This window comes from Quercus lobata, chromosome 6 (assembly GCF_001633185.2).
Source record: "Quercus lobata isolate SW786 chromosome 6, ValleyOak3.0 Primary Assembly, whole genome shotgun sequence".
NCBI lineage: Eukaryota > Viridiplantae > Streptophyta > Magnoliopsida > Fagales > Fagaceae > Quercus > Quercus lobata.
In genome coordinates, this window is record NC_044909.1 from 37,922,087 (window position 1) to 37,949,105 (window position 27,019).

General features: G+C 34.0%; 1 protein-coding gene and 1 pseudogene across 2 annotated transcripts; one reads left to right on the forward strand and one right to left on the reverse strand.

Annotated features, from left to right (window-relative positions):
- Window positions 1-2,192: 2,192 nt before the first annotated feature.
- Window positions 2,193-23,927, forward strand: LOC115950234 (probable hexokinase-like 2 protein). The gene is given in 15 exon segments (XM_031067466.1): window positions 2,193-2,242; window positions 9,429-9,493; window positions 9,496-9,625; window positions 11,860-12,010; window positions 12,485-12,655; window positions 14,280-14,317; window positions 14,319-14,352; window positions 14,501-14,672; window positions 14,847-14,953; window positions 15,044-15,174; window positions 20,321-20,616; window positions 20,939-21,625; window positions 23,749-23,791; window positions 23,793-23,821; window positions 23,824-23,927. Coding segments are annotated over 15 exon segments (2,208 nt in total).
- Window positions 23,928-24,646: 719 nt separating this feature from the next.
- On the reverse strand, window positions 24,647-25,416 carry LOC115950235 (annotated as a pseudogene). The gene has a single exon (XR_004083048.1). The product of XR_004083048.1 is annotated as a UDP-glucuronate 4-epimerase 2-like (transcript).
- Window positions 25,417-27,019: the final 1,603 nt, after the last annotated feature.

Below are 27,019 nucleotides of genomic sequence, written 5' to 3' on the forward strand. Positions count from 1 at the left end.
GATAGGTCCAAGTCAGGGTAGACGGACTCAACATGCTTTAAGCAATCGTTGAATCCCACGCCATAATAGTCGCCACAAGCATCAAGGAAGGGTTGAGAAACCCGAAACTTCGCTACGGCGTCGACTTTTGCCTTATCCACTTGTCTACGGAGGGTAGTCAACTCCGTCGCCAAATCTGCCTTCGCCTTCTCTGCCTCTTCCCTAAGGTGGGATTCCTCCTTCAGCTTGGCAGTTGTGGTCGTTAGCTTCTTGTTGAGAATATGGACGGCCTCTTTGTATTGACCCCACTCCTTATTCTCAATCTCTTGACGCTTACAGTACCAACGGATCATCCCGTCGTTGGCAACGCACCTATCTTAAAGCGCCCTCATCCATACCAATGCCTGAATCAATACACTAGTCAGAAAAAGAATGAATAAAAGCCACGTAAAACCATAACTTAAGAGGAACGTACCCTCGACAGGTCGAAAAGACCAAATGCCCCCAAGTCCTCTGTGGTCTGGTCGGCGCAAGGATCCAAGTTTGTCTCCTTGATGATCGAGTTGACCATCTCGACTGCATAATCCTTGTGCGTAAGTATTCTGCGGACGGCGCCAAGAGCAACGGGGCCCTTCCCCGTCATCAGGCCTTTCCTAACCCCATGGAAAGATTTAGGGGGCAACAAGTGCTTTGGCTGCTTGTCACTGACGGAGGAGCCTGTCCCCTTCTTGTTTGGACAATTGTCTTTGCAGTCATTTTTTTCTTTTTAGCATCTCCTTAGCGACGACCTTGGAGGCCGACGCCGAGGATCTGCCCTGCTGCTGCTTGCATGCCGCAACGGCTTTCCTCATAAGTGACCTCTATCTTTTTGCTTTCATTTCTGCCAAGGAAAGGAATAGACGTTAGAGAAAAAAAAAAAAAAAAAGACAGACGGCTTGGAGCAGATAATGAGTTCAGAACTTTCGTCGACAGGAGAAGGCGTGCAGTCGTCAAGATACTAGCATCTGTTCAGGGCTACCGCAGTACACGTGAAGGGTGTCAAGGGTGATGAGGTCCTTCCACTTCCTTTCACCAAGAGGAATCTCCAATATGCGATGAATGAAGGCCTCTTGCTCGTTGATTATTGGCAAACAGACCTGGACTGAAAGAGAAAATAGATGATGTTAAATGCATAACAAAGACAAGTAAGGTAAGGGTAAAAGGACGTAGATGAAGGCACACCTGCCTCCCTTACAATGCCCCATGTGTTGTCAAAACTGTCGGGCATGCTATCCCACTCCTCCCGTCTACACACCCAGTCCATCCCTTGGATGAAAAATACCTATTTTTCCAATTTTTGTTTGAATCAGGCATGTATGACACTAGCTTAAGCGGCATCTTCCTCGCTAGAAAATGGTAAATCCCTTGAGACGAGGAGATGTGCTGGGGTTTGTCGCAATAGAAGAACTCGTCGAGAGTAAGTCGGCGGTTCCTACCACTAAGCTGACCCTAGATTACTTCAGCTCCAATAAATATTCTCCAAGTAATGGGAGCGATTTGGCTGACGGACAGACCCAAGTAGTTGGCTAACTGATGATGTAAATTCGTCAGTGGCAGCCTCAACCCTACGACAAACATGGCGTCATACATGCCAACGTCCGTGATCTTCCCTAAATGGCACCTTTCAAATTTTTTTGGGTAGACGAAGAGGAATATTCTCAAGAATTTGGTAATGGTCTCGAAGGGTGTTGAACACCTTATTAGTTATCTTAGGGTAGAAGTCGTTAACTATCCATATCAAAGGGAGAATAAAGGGACGGGCACCCCCATCCTTCTAACCTACTAACTCTACTCCCTCGAATTGGATCCCCTCGTCTTCCTCATTGTCCTCATCTTCTTCATCCTTATCTCCCTCGACATCTCCCTCATCGTCTTTCTCCTTATTCTCCTCTTCATCATGGAGGGAATGGGCAGACATTTCCCTTTCTAGAGACCAAGGGAAATCTTCCTTAGGCTTACGCCCTAACAAATAAATCTCTTCATAGCCCGTACCCTTACAGACTGACGATGACAATTCACTCATTGCTTTTTTATCTGACATCTATCCACCTACAAGCGACGAAAGTTTTCTAAGAACCTATTTTGACGGGTCTCAAAACACAAAAGACGATGGGCTAGAAAAGTAGAAATAAAAAATATAATAAAAATAAAAAGAAGGGAACTTACTTGAAGAAATGGACGAAGGATTGAAGCAACAGTTCCCTCGAAAGTTGATAGACAACAAGTGACAAGTAACTTGGATGATGGTGTGGCAATTCTAGGTCTCACAAAGCTCTCAAGATGAAGTAAAGGAAAATGAGGAGGAGGTGAAGAAATATTTATAGAACAAGAGGGCACGATATACAAAGCGACACCTATGATTAGAAACGAGGCCAACCCGCTAGTACCACGTGTCACTTGGCATTTAAGCTCAAAGCTATTTAAAGCCATTTAATGACACCTCCTTCGAGGAAAGTCATAATTAATGGCCATAAATATTCATAAGTACTCCATAGCCTGTCAGCTAAGGCTGGCAGAACCATGGAGTAGGGGGTAGCTAATAAGGGTATTTCTGACCATAGCCCAGACACGTCATGCATAGGCATTGGCAACGCCCTTAGGTTCGTTAGTCCCACATTAGCAGACAAAGGATCCAAAATCATGCAAATAGACAGGACCACGCTATAAAGTTGACGAATGAAAATCCTGATGGACGAAGGAGAGGCCGACGGGGCAAGCAAAAGCCTGATGGGGCGAGCATGAAGCTGATGGGTCCAACAGAGTCTTGGTCCCCACAAAAATACATATAAGGGAAAATCTTGTGTATCACGCAAAGTGAATATGCTACGAGGTTGCATCTCCCTCATATGGAAAGACACCCAGCAATCTCGAAAACCCTAAATGCCAAATCTTCCCCAGAAGGAAAGATCCCCACGTTCAAGGGATCTTGTCCTACTACTAAACTACTATATAAGCATAATACCTTATCTTTTCTCAAGTACGCAAAAAATCCCTAACTCTCTCACTAAAGAGTTGATAGAGATTTCTTATTCACTAACTTGACATTCGAAGAGTTTTTGGCTGGTACCACACCAGTGCATTCTGTTTGATTTTATTGGTCTGATTCACAGGTAACCATTAGAGTGACTTGAAGTCTACAACTCACTAACGATTTTAGCACATCATCAAGTTCATTTGACAAAAATACCAAGCATTTTCATATTCTATTTAGGCAAAAAGACGTCTAGAAGATTAATATATATAACGTACATACTACATACATGATTAACCAATAGCCAAATCGTGACCTTCCTAAAAATTTAAAAAAAGAAAAAAGGAAAAAAAAGCCATATCTTGACACAACTAATTACAATAATGACAGGCAATTCTTAGATGAGTAGAATTTCTTGTGTGATAATTGATGGATGTGGACATTTGAACAAGAAGGAAAAGATATAAAGGAATTATTGTTTTATTCTTCCCAGCTTGAAAACGAAACGAGCTGGGAAGCCTAGATTAGTGAGCCTTAATGAACACAAAACTGGGGTCCATTATTGCCCCCATCATCCGATATTACAAATTTTTATCTTAAAAATTTAAGTTATATATATTACACACAAACTATTAGTCTATTAACAAATGTCCCATTTTTATATTGAAATTATGACTTAATGTCACAATTTTCTAGTTTAAAAATAAAGTGTTTATAAAATTGTACGTAAAAAGCATGTGTACAATAAGTATTACTCAAATTTTATCTTATTACCAAATAAACGAATGAATTATTTCCTTTATAATTCCCAAATCAAAGTTTTTTTTTTTTTTTTTTTCTGAAAATGAGAATGACAATGATCCCCAATCAAAGTTAGGTGGCCAATAATGCACAGATGTGTCTCAAGCTTCTACCTATTTCTTTCATTGGTCATCCTTTTACAAATTATTTCTGGCTTGACTTAGGGAGGACTAAATGGTTCACCTCCCACTCCTGTAAGCATTCACAACTGGCCATGTCTGGGCCGGTGAGTTTAACTCGTGGCTGTCAATCACTAATAATTATTTAGCTCATCGATCATTCATCAAGGGGGGGCTTCAGCTTCACATAATCAGCCCGGCTATCTTTTTACAGTTGATTTAGCCTGTCGGTTGTGGCTCACATTCTACATGGAATGTTGACTATATGTGATAAAGTAAGTTGACACCTACGCTACCCAAATTATCCCTTCACAAAGATCCAATAATCAATTTTAAGAGCACGACAAAATTGACTTACGATGGACCTTTAACCACAAAACTGCCAAACCTTCTGTAAGCCACATCTTAGACTTTATGGGCTTTGGGGTCATATCAAGGGCCCATTTGGCCTTTCTGTGATTGTGGGGTATGGGGATTGTTGACAATTTTGCACCGTCAGTAATCACTTGAGGTGGAGGCAACATGTTTTACTACACATGGACAAAGTAACAACATTTTAAGAAATTTTTTATAGAAAAATAAAAAAGTGAATGACTTTCTTAATATTTTTTTTAATTTTTCATATAAATTTTTTTAAAATAAATGATTAATATATATCGTAAAGGTACATATTAATCAGACTCTTTTAGAATTTAGCTTTAGGAGTTTGTTTAATTGTAGTGATTTTAGGAAGGATGGAAACGAGAGAGAGGAAAATAGGAGAGAAAATAGGGGCGAAAGTTTGGTAAGGAGGAAAGAGGAGATGGATTTTGATGAGGTCCAGATAATTTTTCTCAGCCTACCAAAATCTTATCTCTTTAATTTAGAAAGATTTAAGGAGATAAAAATCATAAAATAGGAGGAGGGGAGGGGCTTTGAGAAAATACCAAAATTGCCCCTCCCACTCACTATGCATTTTAACATTGCTGTTGTTTTTCCTCTTCTTTTAATTTTTTTTTTTTTTTTTGGTTGAATCAAGAGGTGGTTTTTATTTATTTATTATTTAAACAAAATGGCGGCTTTCACCTCAAATAAAATTTTCTATTTATTTATTGATTAAAAAATAGATTTCTTATATTATGTGATAGGGCCATGTGTGTAAATTTTTACAAACAACATTTTCTATACTCTTATTTTTCTTCACAGCCAAATAAAAGAGTTTTTCATTTCTTCACTTTTTCATCCTTCCAATCAAATACCATAAGAGAAAACTTTTTTTTTTTTTTTTTCTGTCCTCCTACTTTTCTATTCCATTCCTATTTTTTATTATCTCATTTTTCTATCCCCCAACCAAACAAACCTTTGATGACAATGTATACGACAAACAGAAGCTTAACCATGGACTCATGGACTCACCAGATTAGGGACTCAAGCCCTTCCTCTAGCGTAAAAAGTAATGTAGCAAAAATAAAAAGACAATAGGCAACATATAATATTGTAATTAATTTCTACTTTCTCTCAAAGTCATGTGATTTCTTTGAAACATAAGCAAATTACTAATAAAGTACTGACGTTGGTCCCTCGAATTCTATCATATCTATTAAAAATAATCAATTTCCTAGTTAGAATATAAGCATGTTTTGCATTTAAATTTAACAAATAAACGAGTACCGCGGAAATCCCTATAGTTGTAACTTGTAAGTAACCTAACTCATAGGCAAGTTTTAATACTTTCAATAAAGATATTCAGGATTCAATTTTCCCACCCACCAAACATTAAATTATAAAACAAATACAAAAACAACAACCAACCAGTGAGTACCAAAATTGTGAAATCTAGATGCCTGAATTTGTCCTTCCTATCAATCATTGTGCAACTAATTAGGTCCACAGTAGAAACCCAAAAGGTGTGTTTTTAGAACAGTGCTGTTTCTTACCATGCTGATGTAATCACTTCTTACCGTGCTGACTTAGCTGGTATTTCGTAATTTATTGCATCATAGTGCTGTTTCTCACAACAACAACAACAAATAAAAAAAAAATAATAATAATAATAAAATAAATAAATAAAAGCTTGTGTTTCAGGTCTTAAAGAAAAGTGCTGTAACAGCGGAAGCTTTTATGTCAATTCCCTGAGGTTAAAGTAAAAGCAGACCATGTAAATGATAAAAATAAAATAACACATTATATTTTAACTTTCTTCCAGCTAGGTTGCCCATAACACCATCTGAGCACACATGAGCCAAAGACAATGCATGTTCAGAAAGCTTTTTAACACAAAATAAAATTGTACCCTTAAGCTCAAAATGCATCTGTAAAACACCTCATTTTACAATGAAAGAAAATTTAAATTTTTCAAGGAAGCCAAGATCTAAAAGTAAAACTATCATTTCACAAATTCAGGGGTCAAACAGGTTATTTCATACAAATATAAGAACTCTGGTTTGATAGATAATAGAAGATCAAATTTCAACCGGAGGCAGACATTTATGAAATTGTAGTTTGGTAAATCTTTCAAAGTGAAGGAAAAAATTGTTTGAAACAGTACTATTACTGTAGTAGCAAAATCCATGTGTTGGGTAGAAAAGTTCATAGGAGGGTGAGTAGGTTCTACTTTGTACTAAACAAGGTAATTTGGTTGAATTTTAAGGTTCGTTTGGGTAGTACGGCTGCGTCCGCATTTGTTACGTTTTGGGCCTTTTTTTTTTAAGTCCAGCGTGTTATGCACTGTTCATTGGCCATGAACAGTGATTTTAGGCCAATGAACAGTGCTGAATAGTAATAAACAGTAAAAAATATTTTTTTTATTGTTTTCAGCAAAATAAACTGTATCCAAACGTACACTTAGTATCTGTTTGGATTTGCGTTTGCAAATCCACGTTTGCATTTCTTTCCTCTTTTTTTTTTTTTTTTCCAGTCACATATTTTGACTTTTAAGCAGTGAACAATGCACTTGTGCACTGTTCACGGCTTTTACAAACTTTACTTTTCATCAACTTTTTCATTAAAAATGAGTCCCACGATACTATTCACACATTTAAAAATTATTTTGCTACAGTGTTTTCAGTTTTCAGTTTCAACAAAATAAGTCCTATGTAAACAGATACTTAGTTGGATTTGGTTTGTTTTAAAAGGGGATTTATGGCTTTTGGAGATGTTAAATTTGTAGGTTTACGTGATTAGGCTAGCATTTAATGAGGATTCGAGGTTACGTTGCAAACTTATGTTCAACACGTACAAATATGTTTCGCTTGCATTCGGCCTCCGCATGCACAACACACCTTTCTTGGGCTTAAAGACTATACATACCTCCAAACCCATTTGCTTATATAGCCCAAAATAGGTGAATAAAATTTATCTTTTGCCTTCCAACACCAACCCATGATTCCCACACTTTCGGCTTACACACGGGCTTGGTCCATGCATTTGTGCTTCATCTATTTCTTTTAACTAGTTGGTGGAAAGTTCAACAGCAACAAAAACAAAAAAAAAATGTTTTTATTTTTATTTTTATTTTTTTATCTAAATATGAAATTTAATAATTATGATAGTTAATTAACACACATCTATTTTAATTGTGTTTGTATCCGGAATTATTTATTTTAAAGGAAATATGATGTGATAAGATTTTAATGGAAGTTTAAATATAGAGTAAAGTTTAAATTCAATTTAAAATATATATTAGAATAATAATGTGTAAAATTGTAATGTTTCAAAATTTTAAGTGGCAAAATATTAGAAGGCCAACAAAAAATTAAACATTTTTAGTTTTATATATACATATATCATCAACAAACACAAATAATTGTGGCTCTCAATTAGCTCAATTGGTGAAGTTCTTGTTGTCAAATAAAGAATTTGTGTTCAAATCTCATAAAAAAAAATTTGATATCATATTGTTGTTGGTTTTACCTAGCCATCAATGTTAGTTTCATTGTGAGTTCCAATTAGCTTAACTTATAAAGTTTCTTACCATCGAATAAGAAATCTGGAGTTTGAACCCTCACCAACAGTAAAAATCAATTGTTGTCTTGGTCCGATGATAAAAACCAATAACTATGGAATAGATATCCTAGGTTGATATTAAATTCTATCTAGAGAAGAAAAAAAAAAGTTAGTTTCAAGTTTGTACATATCACCAATTTCACGTTTTAAATTTTAAATGCTGCAAGCATCCATGAAATTATAGATATTTTGTGTAAGTGTATAGTAAGTCAACAATGAAGGTGCAATAATATTTTCCATTTTTGACTATTTCTTAGCCCATTGCAATCTTAAAGAGAATTGTTATATTCATAACATTTTTATAATATTTTCACAACAAATTATAGGTGATAAGTTGTTACTAATTCTAATTTGAATCTACCACTTAAATTAAAATTTTACCTATCCATTACCGCTGCTAGTAACCATTTATCACTTAAAACTTGTTATCATTTCTCAATCAACTTTATCCAACAGCTTCCAAACAAAGGACCAACATACGTCATGCATGCTTCCCTCTTTTCCCTATCCATGATACTTGTTCCTCTTCGCAGGTAGAACGGACTTTCTGTTATTTTGTATCCTTAAGAAAATTAAAACAAACTGAGAGAAAAAAGTAGATTTTGTTAATATATACATTTTCTAACAAAGAGGAAGAGAGATGAAGAAGAAGGTGGTGGTGGCAGCAGTGGCCGCAGTAGTGGCTCTAGGATTTTTTTAGGGGGATCAGTAGTGGTGGAGCTAGGAATTTGTTATGGGAGCGATTAAAAAATAAAATGATTATTATTTTTTGTATATACAATTTCTATATTATATACAATAATCTAAAATAAATACAATTTAGTACACAATACAACTATATCATATAATAGTCTAAAAAATTTATTAATAATTTAAAGATTAGTAAGACAACAACTATTGAATGCATAATAACTTATTATATTTATATGTAATATTAATTAAATAAAAATATATGATAAAGAAGAATAATAACAAACCAAGGAATGGGGCTAGGAATAAATGAGAAGAAAAAAAAATAAACTGATATAAATTTTTGCTTTTGAAGTGTACGGTTTTTTAACCATACAAATGGTCACTCTCTTAGAATTTGAGCAAACAGAGATAAAAGCTAAGTAAACTACTTGATCAAACAAAGATAAAAGCTAAGAAAACATAGATTGGAGAAAGAGAAATAGAGAGAATGAAGAAAGAAATCATAGATATAAATATAGATCAGTTGGTTGGAACGATAGTGTAATTTTTTGTTGATGAAGAAGAAAAATGCAAAGAAAAACAACTTCGTTTTTGTTGTCTAACGGAAAAGTAAGCTATAGTCCCAGATAGAAGCATTATTTATTAATTTATTTATTTTTAACGAACAAACAAAAATTTGAAACATTTTTTCTTTATTATAAAATTAAATATTTTAAGAGTAGTGTTGTTGACACAACACTTGCACAAAAATTTCACAACAAAATATAGGTAGCAAGTTGTTAAAAGTAGGTAAAAAAAAGTGACATATTAGCAAAAAAGAAAAGTAAAAAAAGTGATGTAAGGTGGAGAAGGAGAAACGAGAGACAATGGAAGCAAACGCAATGCATTCTACGTAAATTTGCAAGGGACTATGCACTCCGGTCCCCAAGCTTAGCCAGGTTGCCGATGCCTTGGTCTCCGATATGCAAGCCTCTCTTGCTTCAAACCACACCACCAACCTTAACATGCTCGTTTCATACATTGCTTCACTTCCCACTGGGTACTCAAACTCTCTGCCTTTCACTATTTTATAATTTTATCAAATTTTATTTGATATGTTTATGGTGGTGGCTAGGGATGGCCATACCCATTGGGTAATGGATATCCAACCCTACCCGATTTAAATGTTTCGGGTAATACCCGGTTCTTAATGGGTAGAGCTTAATCGGGTAGGGTATGGATATTACCCGAATTGTTCGGGTAGGGTATGGATATTATCCAAACCCGACCCGTAAAAAAAAAAAAAAAAAACAAAACAAAACCCTAAGCATAAAATCTATGAAGTGTTTTTTTCTTTAATTTGATTAGGATTTAAAAATAAGCTACACCTTTAAATGCTTTAAAAAGACCAGACCAGATGCTTGTCTAGCTAAGCATAAAATCTCACCTAAAATAATTCTGCCCAGTCACTAGAAGAAGAATCTGGGGCAATTATTGCAACTCAAGCATAATTGTGCTGATTTTCTTTTCTCTGTTAAAGCTTGACTCTATCAGTTTTAACAAATGTAATTTATTGTAATCAATTGTGTTGAAGAACTAAAGTTACATATAAAATTATATTTTAAACATAGTTCTACATTGTCCCCCAAGTGGATCAATCTTATTTAACATGTTGTACGACAAGCATTAAGCTCTTATGCCTCTATGTGGTCTTAAAGGATACAAACAAAGATTCTTACTGTGCTTATTTTTGCCTTCGTGCTGCTTCATCAAGTTCTTGGGGTCGAATTGTTGCTCCTGGAAAATGTAATGATTTGTAAAAGTTATAGTACAATTGCCACAAAAGAGATTCAAGTAGTAGACTGTTGAGAGTAGTTCATCCAAATTTGAAACACTAAGAGTGGCATTGGATTTGAAGAGAAAGAAACAAAACTAATATCACATGGAACATAAACAGATATACTCCACCAAATCGGAAATGGTACCAATTAAGCCCCAAAACATGGTATGATGGGGCTAGCTTATATAGCAAATTGCTATTTTATAACAGGGACCCAAGCTGTAAAAAGTCATGGATTGCCTATGTCATTTGAATTTGTTGTTTTATAGTGTGTGCATGCGTGTGATGTCTTATATTGTTGTATTGTTGAAATAGGATTATTGTGTCGTTTGTATCAGGTTTTTCTGTGACAAATGGAGCTTAAATAGATAGAATCAATGTTGATAATTTACAGAAGGTATTGAATAGCCTCTTACTCTCAATGAATGTTCCTTGTCTTCAGTAATTTGTTTTTTCTTCTTAAGAAGTGCTGGTTATTAGTAGTTCATGCTATGAGTAGCGTTCTGATCATAATATAGTTAAGTAACGAGATGTAGTGTTATCTTATATTTACCATAAAAATCTAATGAATCACTACATTAGATTTTTAATATTATTTATGTTTGTTTTGACAGGTCCTGCACTGTTAGAGTTCATGATGGGAATGCAATGTTACACGCTAATCTTCATTACCATGGAAATAGTAGTATTTTGTGATTTATTTTAGGAGTTGGCATTTGCTTGACAAACAACTGAAGAGGCAAAGGAAAACGTTGCTTCTTTATTTTATTTTATTTTTAAAATTTTTTTATCTAATTCTTGATGAGGCTCACGAAAGAACATTGGCTACTGATGTTCTATTTGGACTTTTGAAGCAAGTGTTGACAAATAGACCTGATCTGAAGCTAGTTGTAATGAGTGCTACTCTTGAGGCTGAAAATTTTCAGAGTTATTTTGATGCACCACTTATGAAAGTTCTAGGGAGGCTTCATCCAGTGGAAATATTTTACATTGAAAAGCCTGAAAGTAACTTTTATTACTGTTACATTGACCTTGATTTTGTAAAATTTATTTTAGGAGTTGCCATTTGCTTGACAAACAACTGAAGAGACAGAGGAAAATGTTGCGTCTTTATTTTATTTTATTTTATATCTAATAAAATTTCTATCAATCTCAAAAAATAGAAGAAAAAGAAAGAAAGAAGCAGATACAAACTAATCAATAAAATTTTTTTATTGTTTATTGATTAGTTTTTTCTCTTTAAGATTGGTTAGTTTTTATGTTAAAATGTTTTGAATTAAAAAAAAATTAAATTAAATGGATTTCGGGTAGGGTATGGATATCCATGGATAATATATTTGAGTAAGATTCGGGTATAGATATTAACGGGTATTAATAATCGGGTATCCACGGGTAAAATTTTTGGGTCGGGTATAGATATACCCGATCCATACCCTACCCATGGCCATTGACAGAGATGAGGAAGGTTTATACTATGGGGTGAATTTGCGAGGGGCAAATTTTTTGATTTTGTGCGCACGACTTGGAGGGAAGAATAAACCTTTATCTGATTTACGTAGAGAGGAGATTTCATTCCCGTCCAATGTGATGCTTGGTACTACTCAGGTTTGGTTTTAAAGAATTAAAATCTAGTTCTTTCATTTGCTGCTTGTTTTGTTTTGAAGGGCAGATGGCTTTACTGGCACTGCAATTGTATATTTGGATTGGTTTCTATATCAATGTGATCAATCTAAATAAAGGTCTTATTAGGATTGAGTTGGGAATTAGGTATTAGTATAGGCGTGGCCAATGATTTGAACAACATGTTTCTCTTTTTCTTTTAATTGATTATTAACTAGTTGCAAAAAAGACATGCTGCTGTTGAATCATTGTGTCACATTCTCTATCATGATTCCTGATGTATCTTTATTTCATGATTGATCCCATTCCCACCTCACAATTCCACCATTCTTGTCAGCAATACTTTCACTTAGACTTTAAGAAGCTAGTCTCTCTAAAAGTTGGATTTACTTGTTTATTTAATTAGTGAGTTTTAGAAACTATGGTGGGAAAACACGACTGAATTTTCTTGTTGATCAGGAATTGTTTGACTTCATTGCTTTGGAGCTCGCAAAATTTGTTTCAGCACAGCCTAAGAATGATAATGATGTTCCAACTAACCAGAAGAAATTGGGTTTCACTTTGTCATATCCAGTGGACCAAGGTGCAGCCTCCCCTGGCACCGCTATGAAATGGAAGAGTTTCTCAGCTGTCAGCTGATGACATGGTTGAGTCCCTATATTTTACCTACGATTGCATTTTTCTTTTTCCCCTGTTGATATTTTGACTTCTACTTTACTACTTTAAGTATAGAGTTTAGACATAGGCTCCATTCTCTGTATTATTTGCAATTTTTTTTTTGGATTCATTGATATCATTTTATTACCTATCATTAACAACTTGTCAATTTAACAACTATAAAATATTTTATGAAAATTGTTGTGAGAGATTAATTTTATTTGCCTACAAATAACTTTACTTCATTAATTCTTCCAGATTTAAGAAAATGAGTTTTATATTAAATAAAAGGAAAGTTATTAGTTTAAATAAAAATAGGTTTGTTCACCAACAAAGTACACACAAATCATACCCTAGACGGGGATGGTAATTTGCTACCAAAGTAAGGCAAACACGCTTCACACACACAGCCTAGAAAATATTTGGAGAGATAGAGAAATTGTATGTGTCAAGATTCTAAAGATCAGAAGAGAAGGAGAGAAGATCAGAAGAAAGAAAAGGGTTCTGAAAATAACAAGATAAACGACAAGAATTGTAGATAAACGACAGAAAGCTATTAGTTGTTAGCTAAGCTGCAAGTAGTTTAGGCAGTATATTTAGCTACACACGTAAAACACACGTGGCCTATCACACGTGCTAAATTAACTTAGCCTATAGTTTGGGAAGTTCCTTTTTTTTTTTTTTTTTTTTTTTTGGGGTACATAAACCAGAGGTTCTTTTACAGATCAATTCAATTCAATACGTAATAGAGAAAATTCCCAAAACTCTCTCTAGCTTCCTTCACATTTTCTTGTTATAATTCTTATAGTATGAATTTGTATTGTTGGGGTTGAACTTGAAATAGAAAAGCTGCCTCTGCCCTGTATATATATATGATGATGATTAATAACATTAGATAAAACTTAAACACCTTATATTTTCTAATTAAATTTAAACACGTGGTTGTATTAGCCATTTAAACTTTACAGTAATGATTATGGAAATTTTGATTAAAAATCTATTTAAGTGATCAAGTGAGCCCAATGAATCATATAGTTGAGTTTAATTGTCATTAGAAGAAGATAAGATCTTTTGTGTTGTATTGGTCAATACAATTATATAGTTGATTTAAATGGAAAACTTAAGTTATAACATCTCTGGAATTGTAAGTTTGTAACTAAGTTTTGCTTAATAAAGTACACCCTCTAAGTGTCAAGCCTTGCACATTATAACCTTGACTGTGCCAAAAAGATCAAATAATTGCCCAAACTCTTACCATCATTATACAATTTTAAGGAATAATCATTACATTTTATGGCCATACAGATACAGTTTAGCCTTTTCTCAAAAAGAAAAAGGCAAAAAAAAAAAAGGATACAGATTAGCCCAGGAGCTGAATGCCAATGCCTCTAGTCAGCCTAACAAGAAGAAATTCACTTTCTAAAAAGATATTATGCCATTCTGTGTTTGCATATTAGTTCCTTAAAGAGACCATTAAGGATATACCATTAGTCACTGAGAGTTATTCCTTGCATATATGTGGTCTTATAAAATTTAAATTTTATATGTCGTACTCAGAGGAATAACTCCTTGTCTGAAATTTGAAATAATGAATCAGGTTGGAAAAGAGTTGGTGAATGACATCAATGATCTCTTGAGAAACATGTTGTGAACTTCGTGTTTATGCATTTGTAAGCAACTCTTCCCATTTCTTATCTTCTGTTTATCTGATTGCTTTATAATTGAACAGGATCTGACCTAAAAACACACAAAAATATCATTCCTTATGATAGAAAAGACTTTATGGTGAGTTTCTTATTTGGCTATCTTCTTGATCAGGTTAATGATACAATTGGAAACTTGGCTGGAGATAGATACTCTAATAGAGAAACTGTGGCTTCGGTTACTCTAGGAATGACCACAAATGCTGCTTATGTAGAACCAGCACATGCAGTTCCCAGATGGCATGGCTTGTCACCTAATTCAGAGGAGATGATAAGCAGCCATGAAAGTACTACATTCTTATTGATAATTCGTTGGTTACAATAGTCGAGAGGGGGGGGAGGTTTGAACCGTTGATGTCTCCATTATAGACAACAAGAGATGCTAGTTTAGCTACAAGGCTATATTGGCGAAAGTACTACATTCAAAGTAGTGAACCGACAAGTTAAAATTGTGTGCTTAGTTTTGCAGGTTATAAGCACAGAATGGGGAAACTTCAATTCCATTCATTTTCCTTTAACTGAGTTTGATTCTAGGTTATATGCTGAAAGCCCCAATCCTGGAAGCCAGGTTTGGCAACTCTTATTTTTCCTAGTTTCTGGTTGACCTGTATAGTTTTTTGCATTTGTGGTCTAGTTTCTGAATCTTCTTTTTTCTCAGATCTTCGAAAAGCTGATTGCAGGAACATATTTGGGGGAGATTGTGAGAAGAGTCCTACTGAAGATGGCCCAGGAAACAGCACTATTTGGAGATTCTGTGCCTTCCAAACTAAATACTCTATATATTTTAAGGTTTACAAGAATTCCCACCTCAATTTCAACTTTTAATTAATTTAATCATGCTTTTATCCCTCATGATTTTAACAAATATATTAATTGTGTTGTGACAAAACGTTGAGCAAAATTGAATATGTGAATGTATTTCAGGAGGTTTGTGGATTCATGCGTTCTAAAACAGGACTTTAACAAGTTCTATGACAGAATAGCATGGAAAAATTCAAACTAAAAAATTCACGAAAGATATGGGACAATGATGAGGATGGCAATGTATCAGGCTCGAAACTCTTAGCCACAGATGTAATAAGGTTGCATTTGATTTTGAGGATTCCAAATTAAGAAGCTGAGAAACTTTTGCTAATCTGTTGGTGAAAATACAGAAATACTAGACAAGTTGAAATAAAATCTATAAATATGTATATATATAAATATATATAAAAGGAAAACATAAGGTCCTGCTGCCATGTGGTACTCTAATTTTACATTTAACTTTTTCTTAATCTCTTTTCATTAACTTATTTTTACTATTTGGAAATTATTGTGTACTCCCGGAATACCATAAATGTGTACTCCCTCCTCTCACATGAATGGTCGGTCCCACTAATTAAATTCATGGTGGGACCCACCATTCATGTAAGAGGGAAGACTACGCATTTATGGTACTCCGGAAGTATCTAATAATTTTGCTTTACTATTACCTAAAAATTCACATTAACTTATTTTTATAGTTATGTCATTAATCTCTCATTAATTACCTGAGCTTACACCACACATTTCATGTCTTTTAGCATACCCACAATTTTAGTATTAAAAAAAAAGCAAAAATAATAATAATTAAGGACTAATAGTAATAGGTAACCAGATAAGGCCTTGAAGAGAGATAGAGAGATACGAAAATGTTGTGGATTGTTAAATGAAATGCATTGTTTCACCATTACCAAAATAAAAGACTTAAGATTGACACAACATTTGTAAGAGAGAGAAAGAGGAATCTGAGAAACCGCCACTTTCGTCATACTAGCTTCCCACCATTGTCAAGCCGCCGAAACCTCTTTGGGTAAATTTTTTTTTTTTTTTAATTAGGGGCTTAAATATGATTTTTGTTTAGATAATTTGGTTAGATAGTGTTTGTTTTGGATATATAAGTAGAGAGAATATTTGGTGCGCAATGTAAAACCATATTTTACTATGGTTTTAAATCATTTATAAGACACATGCATATGCATTTACCCACACCATGTCTTAATAACACACTATGAGTGGAAGACAGTGAGAGAGTTTAACATACATTCATTTCATTGTATACAATTTGTGAACACAACATAAAATAGTTGATTTTTATGGTTTTGTTACTCTTTTGCATTTATTTTTGGTTTCATATTTAAAATTAAAAAATAATAATAATCTTACCTTGAGAAAGCTATAAATGTGCAATAAAGTTACTGTGGGGGCCGGTCAGTCACTAGAACTATTAAAGTCAAGTTAATTGGGCCTGTGGCCTATCCGAGGAGGCAAACCTGCCCAAGGAGGCCCATATCAGATTAAAGGGGTAACCAAACGAAGGGAAGATGGAATATCATGAAAGGAGAGTTCAGTATTCATCCGAAGACAAAACCCTTCTCGGCAATACGAGTCCGAGGACGATCAGAACGCCATCAGGTAACAAACATATTTCGGAGCTACGTCACCACTCAAGGTGGGATAAGGGGCCAAAGGTAAGAGAGAGAGAGGGCAAACAAATATCTACATTAACAGTTACATCTGCATTAATTGCCTCTCAACCAACTCCCTGACCGCATTAATGTGGAAGTGATGCCTGAACAATGATGAAGCAGCCTTACAGCTACCAGAAGGAGGTTCCAGAAGGTGTTAGATGGGACAGAAAGAGATCCCCAGAACCCAACCTACATGTGTGTGGTGAAGATGGAATAAAGAGGGCGGTATATAATGTGAAATGAGGGCATGCAAGAATGGGATCGGGACATAGAAAAGAACAAAGGGAAGACTTAGGAAGAAAAGGCAAAAAACAAAAGAATTGTATCCACGCCAAAGAAAAACCGATTGTTGTATCAGCTCTGATCCATCAATAAACGTGAGGTTGAATCTTTTTATTCTACGGAGGTTAATCTAGTTCTTAAACATCCACGCTTTACAAATTATATTGTTTGGGCCTTTTTACGTGCGAACCCAATATCGTTTTGTTGTCGTTACAAATTGAATCCTTACAGTTACTAAACTAAATATTAATATTTCAAAATGTATACGTTTCTTTACTCTAATTTAGTTTACTTTTTCTTTATAATATATGTACAACATTCTTCAAAACCATCTTACATAAAATATCACAAAATTATCCAACTTACTAGTTACTTTCAATAATTCAATCTATGAGCTTGAGTTAGGATTTAGTATCTAATAAAAATATTGGATTGCAGCATAACTAAAAGGTGTAACAATATGAAATAACAAATTCTAGGCACATTTAGCAAAATGCCAAAAAAAAAAAACAAAAAAAAAATCGAAGTACATTTCTCTGCCAAGTTAATGATTATTTTTCTAGATTGAGGTGGATTTGGAACTTAAACCTATTAGTTATTCGTCTGCTTTTCTCATTCTCATTCATTATTTTAACAAATAAATAAACAAGTTGTGTCTGCAAAATCGTAGCACAGGTTTTTATTTATTTTATTACTTGGCTGGAGATATGTCCTCATTGACTCCTAATGTTCATTAATTTGGGTATAATTAAGTAGATATTATTGACCAAGTCATCTAAAACTGAATTCTAAATGCTCAAAAGTCAAAACTCACAGGCCTCCTAGATATGAATCATCTTATACTGACTGAAGTTTGGACTGGTCAATACCACATAAACTTAAATCTTCTAAATATTTATGAACATTGGAGGCCCATACCATTACTATGTTTAATCAGCTACTTCCAAAATGTGACAGGAATTGGGAACTTCTGGCACCATGGCAAGGATCAAATATTACTGTCCCAACAAAGTTCATAGTAGGTGATAAAGATATCAGTTTTGAATCCATTGGTATAAGGGAATATGTGACGGGAGATGTTTTCAAGAGATTTGTCGCCAACCTCAAAGTTGTTATTATAGATGGTGTTTGTTTGATTAGACCCCCTTACAACAAATTGTTTAAATCTAGTAAATTATCAAAGTAGTTACTTAGGTTAATTATGAGATCTAGGTTAAATAGTAGTAAATCATATCATGCACAACAAAAAATTAGTAAAAGATACAACAATATGATTACTTAAGAAAACCAATAAAACTAACAATTATAAGGTAAAAATCTAAGGAGGATTTAACCTAACTATCCTCAAGGTAAACAAATCCAATAAAAATAGAATGGAAGTTTACAAAAGATTTACCACCTAAATCTATTGCTACCTCTAGTGGAACTTACTAACACGACCACGTGCAGCTCCGACTCCACAGACTCTTTTATCTTGGATTTGCAGAATACAAGTTCCCACACTTATGACTTTGAGATCCCCCTCAAAGGTTTTAGATCACCATTAGTAGTAGATCTTCACGCAGCAACTTGTTTCCACCAGTTCTTGATTGTAGATCTCGTTCCGGTAGATGCTTGTTGAGTTAAAAAGTACAGAAACCTCTCAAATCTCATAGGAGTAACTCACAATTCTTCCAAGGACTTCTAAAATGTAATTAGGGTTTTTCTTTTATACCTTGCAGTGTTGGACTGAAATCCTAAATATTTTAGCAGGCTTAGGCCTAATTCAAAATCTGCAAAATTAAATTTTCTACGATTTTCGATCAATTGAGTCTAATTTTCGATCAATCGAGTTTCACTGAACTTGAAGTCTCCTTTCTACAGCTTGAATCTTGATTTGTACGATCTTGAGCAATGTTTAACACCTAATCTAGACATGTTTTTGTTCTTGGTTTGTCAACTTACACAAAATAAGAATCTAAACATTTAATCCTAAATATTTAGAACCTAGCATATGGGCACCATTTTATCCAACAGAAGAAAGCTCAAGAAGTCTTCGATGAAATACTTTTCTTCCTTCGCAAATTTACCATGGATTAATGGATTTCCTGGTGTTTGAAGCAGAGTTGTGCATGCCTTAATTTCTTCTTCAATAATTATTATACATGTAGGCAATCTTTGATTATTAGGTATTCTCCATCGTACATGTTTATTCTATACTAGAAATTAATAATTCATGCTATGAAAACTTCCAATTTTTTTGTACTTGTTGTGAATAATCCTATCTATCCAAAACAAAACAATTCTATCTATAGCCTAATTTCCATGCAAAAGAAACAATCCTATCTATGCAAAAAAAATAAAAACCCTTTGCTAGCTTAATCTCCATTCAAACAAATCCTATCTATAACAAAACCAAAAAAAAAAAAAAAAAGCCTTGGTAAGCAATTTCCATGCAAGCAAATGCTTTCATCAGTACGTATTATGCATCTCATAGTCATTATTAGGAAAGTTCATTATCATCAACGAATAAAAGGGATGCACGATATTAATTACTACTAGAAATTAATATTTCATGACTATGAAAACTTCCCAGTTTTCAAAAGAAATTTGTACTTGTTATGCGTAATAATCCTATCTAAAAAAAAAAAAAAAAAGCTATGATATGATAGCCCAATTTCAACGCAAACAATCCTATCCTATCTATAAAAAATAACATATCTTGATAGACAATTTCCATGCAGCAATCCTATCTATTCCCCCAACCCCCCCCCCCCCCCAAAAAAAAAAAAAAAAAAAAACTGTATTGATAGGAAATCATGCAATCAAATGCTTTCATCAGTAATGGTTAGGGAGGTTCGTTATCTTAAACGAGTAAAAGGGACTCCCTCACTCTCATAATATTAATTATTACTAGAAAGTAATAATGATGAGAAACAAAGATAATTTTTCACACTAATGAAAACGTCAACAAAGGAGTTTATGGATTTACAGGTGCACAAGGAGATAGTGTTTTCTCATTGCCCTCGACATTATAAATAGACTGTAATACTGTTCATAATTTTGCACACTCAACATTAGAATTTAGAAGTTCAAATTCAGTCTCTCTGATTACTTGTTTTCCCCATGGCACTAAATACTAATATGTTAGTATTTGCATTCACAATATTTTCACTGTTTGGTAGCCTTGTCTCTTTCCCTCCTAATGTCATGGTTGCCACTTATGGCACTCCCAATGTCACAGTTGCCACTGATGGCAGTGGTAACTTTGGTACAATCAGTGAAGCCATCTCACAGATACCAGTTAATAGAAATGCTCCATACGTGGTTTTAATAAAAGCAGGAACATACAATGAAGCCATTTCTATAGGACAAAATAAGTCAAATTTAGTCCTCATTGGAGAAGGAATGGACAAAACAATTATTCAATTCAACAAAAGCGCTAAAACAGCTGGCTCAACTTCAGATTCGGCTACAGTGGGTAATGCATGTCTTATTCACTTATTAATTTTCAGCTATTGTTTTTTTTACATGCATCTTCATATTTATATACAACCTTATTAATTTCTACAACAATTCTTCTATGATCACACCATTGATCACAATTTTTGCTCTAATTTGTTAAAGTGGTTGATTGTAAGTGGTGGACAATTACTTTCACTTGATGAACCCACAATTCACAATCGATTACATAAAAGTTATAATACAAATGTTTAATTCCTAGAATTTTTCTTTTTATTTAGTAAAAGGGATTTTTACCCTCCCCAATTATTGATTATTTTTACTTATGTTTCTTCATTCAGATATTAGTGCCAACGATGTGTTGGTCAAAGGCATCAGATTTGTGAATTATGTTGGACCCGATGGTGGCCAAGCTGTTGCACTTAGATTAGCCGGTGACAGAATTGCACTTTATCAATGTTCTATACAAGGATACCAAGATACATTGTTGACTGCATATGGCATTCACTTCTTCCGCGAATGTGATATCTATGGCACAGTAGATTTCATATTTGGATTCGCACATGTTGTCTTCCAAAACTGTAACATTTATCTGAGAAAACGCTCAAACTCAGGCAACTTACTTGTGATTACAGCCCAAGGTCGTGGAAAGGTCAATGACACAAATGGAATAGTGCTACACAATTGCACTGTTAAGGCTGACAAAGATCTTGAACCCTACCTAAACCAAACCAAAGCATTCTTAGGGAGGCCATGGTATAACTGTTCTCAAACCATTGTAATGGAAAGTTTTCTTGATAAGTTGATAGACCCTAAAGGGTGGCTTGAGAGTGGTGATAAGAAAGCATTGTCCACACTAAATTACATAGAATATGCCAACCGAGGCCCAGGGGCTAATACTAAAGGAAGGGTTCAATGGCCTGGGTATCATATTGCCAAAAACTCCGAAGAAGTGAAACCCTATACTGTTGAAAACTTTATCAATGGAACCATTTGGCTACCAAGTTCGGGAATTCCTTTTGTTCCTGGTCTAATAGGATAGTGACTATTGTATATATTAAAATAAAAATCAACAATTGTCCAATAAAATAATTTACAATGTATTGAATAATTTATGATAATTGTTCCCTGTGAATATCTTATGTTTTTATTTATTTAATTTTTTTGGTTTAATTTCATTATTTTTCTTTTCTTTTCTTTTATACTAGCTTATAACTCATGCTATGCATAGGTATTACTCTCTCTCTCTCAAGTTGGCAAAAATTTGGTTGAATTTAATTGATTTTCATTCTAATAAATATTTATAGAAAACTTAAATGATAATATGAATTAAAAAAGTGATGTAGCTCTATGTGAATAGTTACGAATTAATTAATTTTTATTTAAGTAGCACTTAATGTGAATTAAAATTTATAAATTATTGAATGATACAATGATAGAAGTACTTTTTATGTACTTTATTAATAACAAATAAGTCCAATAATAAAAATGATAACTAGTTCATTGAAAAAACTAATTAAAATCTTGCATGGATAATCTAGAAATATTTAATAGAACTTTAATGAGAAATTAATCTTTATTATTATTATTATTATACAAAGCCTTTGATTTTTTATGACTTTTTCTAATTTTGCTACATAAACTTTTGAAAGCCCATATTCTTCCATGTTAACATTTTAATTTGACTCTTAGAGTTACAAATAGTGTTGAATAGAATTATGTTAGTTTTAAAAAATAACAAACCTAATACGAAATCAAATCTGATTAAATTGGATTGATTATGAACAAGGACCTACATCTGATAACCCACTGATTCCATAAACTATAGTGGCCTTAAAAGCCAAGCCAAACCAAGGTCGATATTGGTTCTATTCGGTCCACTATGGCCTTAAAAACTCTTAATGTGATCTATAGCTCTTATGAGTGGGATGTTAGAGTAGAGCATCCTTGATAGATACACCTAATTGAGCATGGAAGTGGGGCCGTTTCCTTTGAGAATAGGGCTAATTCTCTAAATTGTTCATGAAAGCTAGGATCAAGTTCAAGGCCGTAAATTAATGTGCTGGCTTAGAAGCTCATGACAGAGTACTGGAATATTATGTGTATGGTGTAATATCTTGATTCTATATAAAAAGTAATAGTTCAAGACTTAGCTCACTATTGACTTTGGAACAACATTGTTGAAACACTAAATGAGGGTTCAAGCCATTGGCACACCCTTATTATGCATAATATTCTATCTTAACCCAAACATTATGTACTTATATTTTTATAAAAATTAGTGGGGGATTGTTGGAATATTTTTATAGAAAATACAATAATTTAAATATTAATTAATTGCTGCCTTAAGTGATTTAAAATTTATACCTTTTAAATTCTTTTTATCAGCAAAATCTGTCAAACTTTTATCTTTTGTGTCCCATTAGTTGCTCAATTTAATGAGCATAAAATGCTCAAACGGTTTATCACTTTTATGGCTATCAATCCTTTAGTAATTGTCAAACCTTTTAAATACAAAAACGTCCAAAAGTTTAATTTGATTTAAACATGATTTAATGACCAGTTGGCACATATCTTTTCTATATATTCAGCCCTATATGTCTGGCCATGAAAAAAAATATATAAAAGATAGAGATATAGAAGAGAAACTTTTATCTATATATATTTTCATGTAATAGAAAACTATCTATATATTTACTTTGGTAGTTTTCTCAACTTTTATGAAAATAATATGTCCTTATATATGCTATATTTCTGGGTTAAAGACAAGTACTATTGAGAGCTTTCTATCCTACAAGCGGTGTAGGCTTGAAGAATAATCAACGAAGGTGACTGGATTATTGTATACTGGGGGTGGCAGTATAATATTTAGTCTATTACACCAAAAACTCTATTACACCAAAAACCCTGTAGATACATGTATCGTTTCAAGATAGTGATATGATCCATGCCTCAACCCCACCATCTAAAAATGTACATGAATTGATGGTAATTTACTTCTTATCATGAGATCATTTTAAAGTATTATCAAGGTAACATCTCTCCACTATTCTCTAGTTTTATGGTAAATTTAATTTATGTGAATTTTAATCATTTATATGATATGTTGAATGTAATGAAATTCAATTTATTTATCAATTATTATTCTTAGGAACAACAGTAACTGTAGAAGGTGAGCTTTATGAGCACTATCGAGTTTAGAAACTATCTTAACAGCAGTGTTTGGAAATGCTTGGAAATGATCTGTCAAACAATGTGAATATTGAACATTCTCATGGTGGATCTGGAACTGGTGCTCTGTTTCTTGAATCTTCCCAAATTCATTCCTGATTGTTGAACTAGATACAGAGTTTTTGAGCATGAATATGCAGTCGCAGTTTTGTCACACTTTTCTTCAAATTGTTTTACTCCTACATTTCTATAACAAATAGAACTAACATTTGTCATATAATTATTAGTAAAAAGATTGCAATTTTTGTTACAAATTTCAATTAAGGAGAAAAATTAAAGACTTGCTTCCTGAGTTCGTTCAATTTCTTGGTATCTTCAAATTTAATGGGTAATTAATTATTCATTTCTCCTTTCCTTTAAGCTAATAATGGGTCATGTTAATTAAATTCATGTTAAGACCCCTAATTCAGGTGAGTTAAGAGAGCAACTCCTAAATTATTGAATAGTTCGAGTAGGAATGGTAAGTCTAACTATTGGCTTTTGACTTTTTTTGTAGGTTGAGGTTTTCCATTTGTTAGGCTATAGTATTTACTGTTGGCAAACCATAAATAAATTGTAGGTGAAACTACACTATTAGTCCCTGAAGTTTGCCATGTGTGCGCAATTGGTCCCTCAAGTTTGAAGAGAGCACAATTAGTCCCTTAAGTTTTAAAACTAAGTTGTATTGGTCCTTTTACTAACTGCTGTTAACGGTGTTACTTACATGGCTAACGAAACAATGACTTGGCATTTTTTTAATGACATGGCATGATTTTAATTAAAAAATTTAAAAAAAAATAGTTTCCGCGTTAGATGAAATTGAAATCATATTGACCCGATTAAAAACAAATCTGAGATTTTTTTAACAAAGGCACGACAGAGAGAGAAGGGGAAGAGAGAGATTTGCCAATTTCTTCACCGGCTTTCTTAGTAGTAGTATACAAACTAGCAGGCCGGTCTGTTTGATCTTTTTCCGAAAAGGGTACCTTAGTATTAAGTCCATAAACTGAACTAGACGAAGCCCACACAATTGCAGGTTGTAGATTCACAGATTTACAAACTTCTAACAAGCTAATAGAACCAACAAGATTACTATGCATATAAGATAGAGGATTTTCCATAGCATACCTCACTCCAGCTTGAGCTGCCAAATGCAACACAAGGGTAAAAGTCATAAGCTCAAAAAGCTTCTTCAAAAGCGTCATGTCATTGATATCTCCTTCTACAATGAAAACTCCCGAACGCTCCAAAAGCGCTTGCCTTGATCACTTCAACGTTGGGTCATAGTAGTCATTGAAATTGTTGATGCCCACCACACCGTCTCCGCGCTGCTTGAGTGCGGCGGAGACATGGGTTTCGACGAACCCGGCAGCTCCGGTAATGACCACAGACATGCCACCTTTGCTGGAGCGGACCCGAGCAGAGGTTCGAACCTGTTTTTCCCAAGTAGGTCCTCCCCAATTGTTAGTTTTGAGAGCTCGGCGAGTTGGGTCATCGGATTTGGACCAAAGACGAAGATCGGAAAAAGACAGAGGAAGATTAAGCCGAAGAAAACTAAGGCACAATTTTTAACTTGGCAAATCTCTCTCTTCTCCTTCTTTTGCTCCATCGTGCCTTTGTTAAAAAAATCTCAGATTTGTTTTTAATCGGGTCAATATGATTTCAACGTGGAAACTATTTTTTTTTTAATTTTTTAATTAAAAACATGCCACATCATTAAAAAAATGTCAAGCCATTGTTCCGTTAGTCACGTAAGTAACACTGTTAATAGCAGTTAGTAAAAGGACCAATACAACTCAGTTTTAAAACTTAAGGGACTAATTGTGCTCGCTTCAAACTCGAGGGACCAATTGCGCACACAGGGCAAACTTCAAGGACCAATAATGTAGTTTCGCCTAAATTGTAAGTCTTTTGTGTCGAATATTTGTACTTTCAAGTTCAAGACTAAGTCCCAAAATTAGTTCAAGAAAAGGGAAGATATTGTTTTCTCGACAAATAGCTTGATACACCCTCAATCGATCAAGTTGTCCCTCAACAGATCAATAGAGACTTGATCAATTGAGTTTCATCAGTCCTGAATTTAAATCATGCCTATTAAGTTGGCTCATATCTTGAATTTCAAGCTCTACTTGCAAAAGTTTATAAGGGATCTTAAGAGATGATTGAAAACAATAAGAGAGAAGCTCCATCTCTCAACTCACCATCATACTTAATTGGTGGTCAAGCTTAAGCCATAATACATCGACACAATCAAGTCGTGAGCATGAAGTTCGGGTTGGATGCCATTTGGGTTTAGGTAAAATTTAGTTCAGGCCAGAAATGGGTCAACCTAAACGGGTTATGAGCCAGGTCGAGCCATAGGTTACAGGTTGACCAATATATTTTACACATGTAGAAAAAAAATGATCATATCATCTTCATCTTCTTTTAATACAAATAAGAGAATAAATAACAAAATAATACACAAGTAAAAGTTAAATAATACGAAAATTCTTATATTTACGCAATTCAAAGTTCACTAATGATATCACTACCATAAAATAAAATAAAAATACTAAATGTTGTGGACCCTATTAAGTTATTAACCTCCTTAGGTACACCTATTTATGTTGTACATAAATTAATACAAAGTTAGATCACCTAGTGTACGTGCAAGTTAGATTTAATCTTATTTATGTGAGTGAAATAAGTTATCTAATAGTATATTTACATTAAAAAGCTCGAAAAGATGCAAGCTTTGACATGACACGCAAACAAGAAATAAAGAAAGCAATGGTAGGACATGAAATAGATGCACATTTAAACAAGAAGAAGAAGCTGATCAAGAAAACAACACAGGATGTACGTGGAAAACCCTAGAGAAGGGATAAAAAACCACGATTTGAGCAAGAACAAAACATTCTTGCTCGGCTTAACTTGTATCATGTATGGGGAAAGAGATCAGTTTACAATGAGATTGCCTTTTTCTCCTACCAACTCTCTACTTTCATCTCAAAATATCTAGTTGGTATCTTGGGTTCTTGCCCTAGAAGTTCAGCTGCATATTCTTTTTATACTTTAAGGAACACGGCTAGATACAAGGACAAGTGTCAAGTCATCATATTCTCTCTCTGAGATCTTTTTACAGCTGTGATGCTATCTACTAACTAAGGGATAAGAAATGCGCCAATGTGGCGTTGGGACCCGTGAGTAGGTAGCTTTGCCATTGCTTG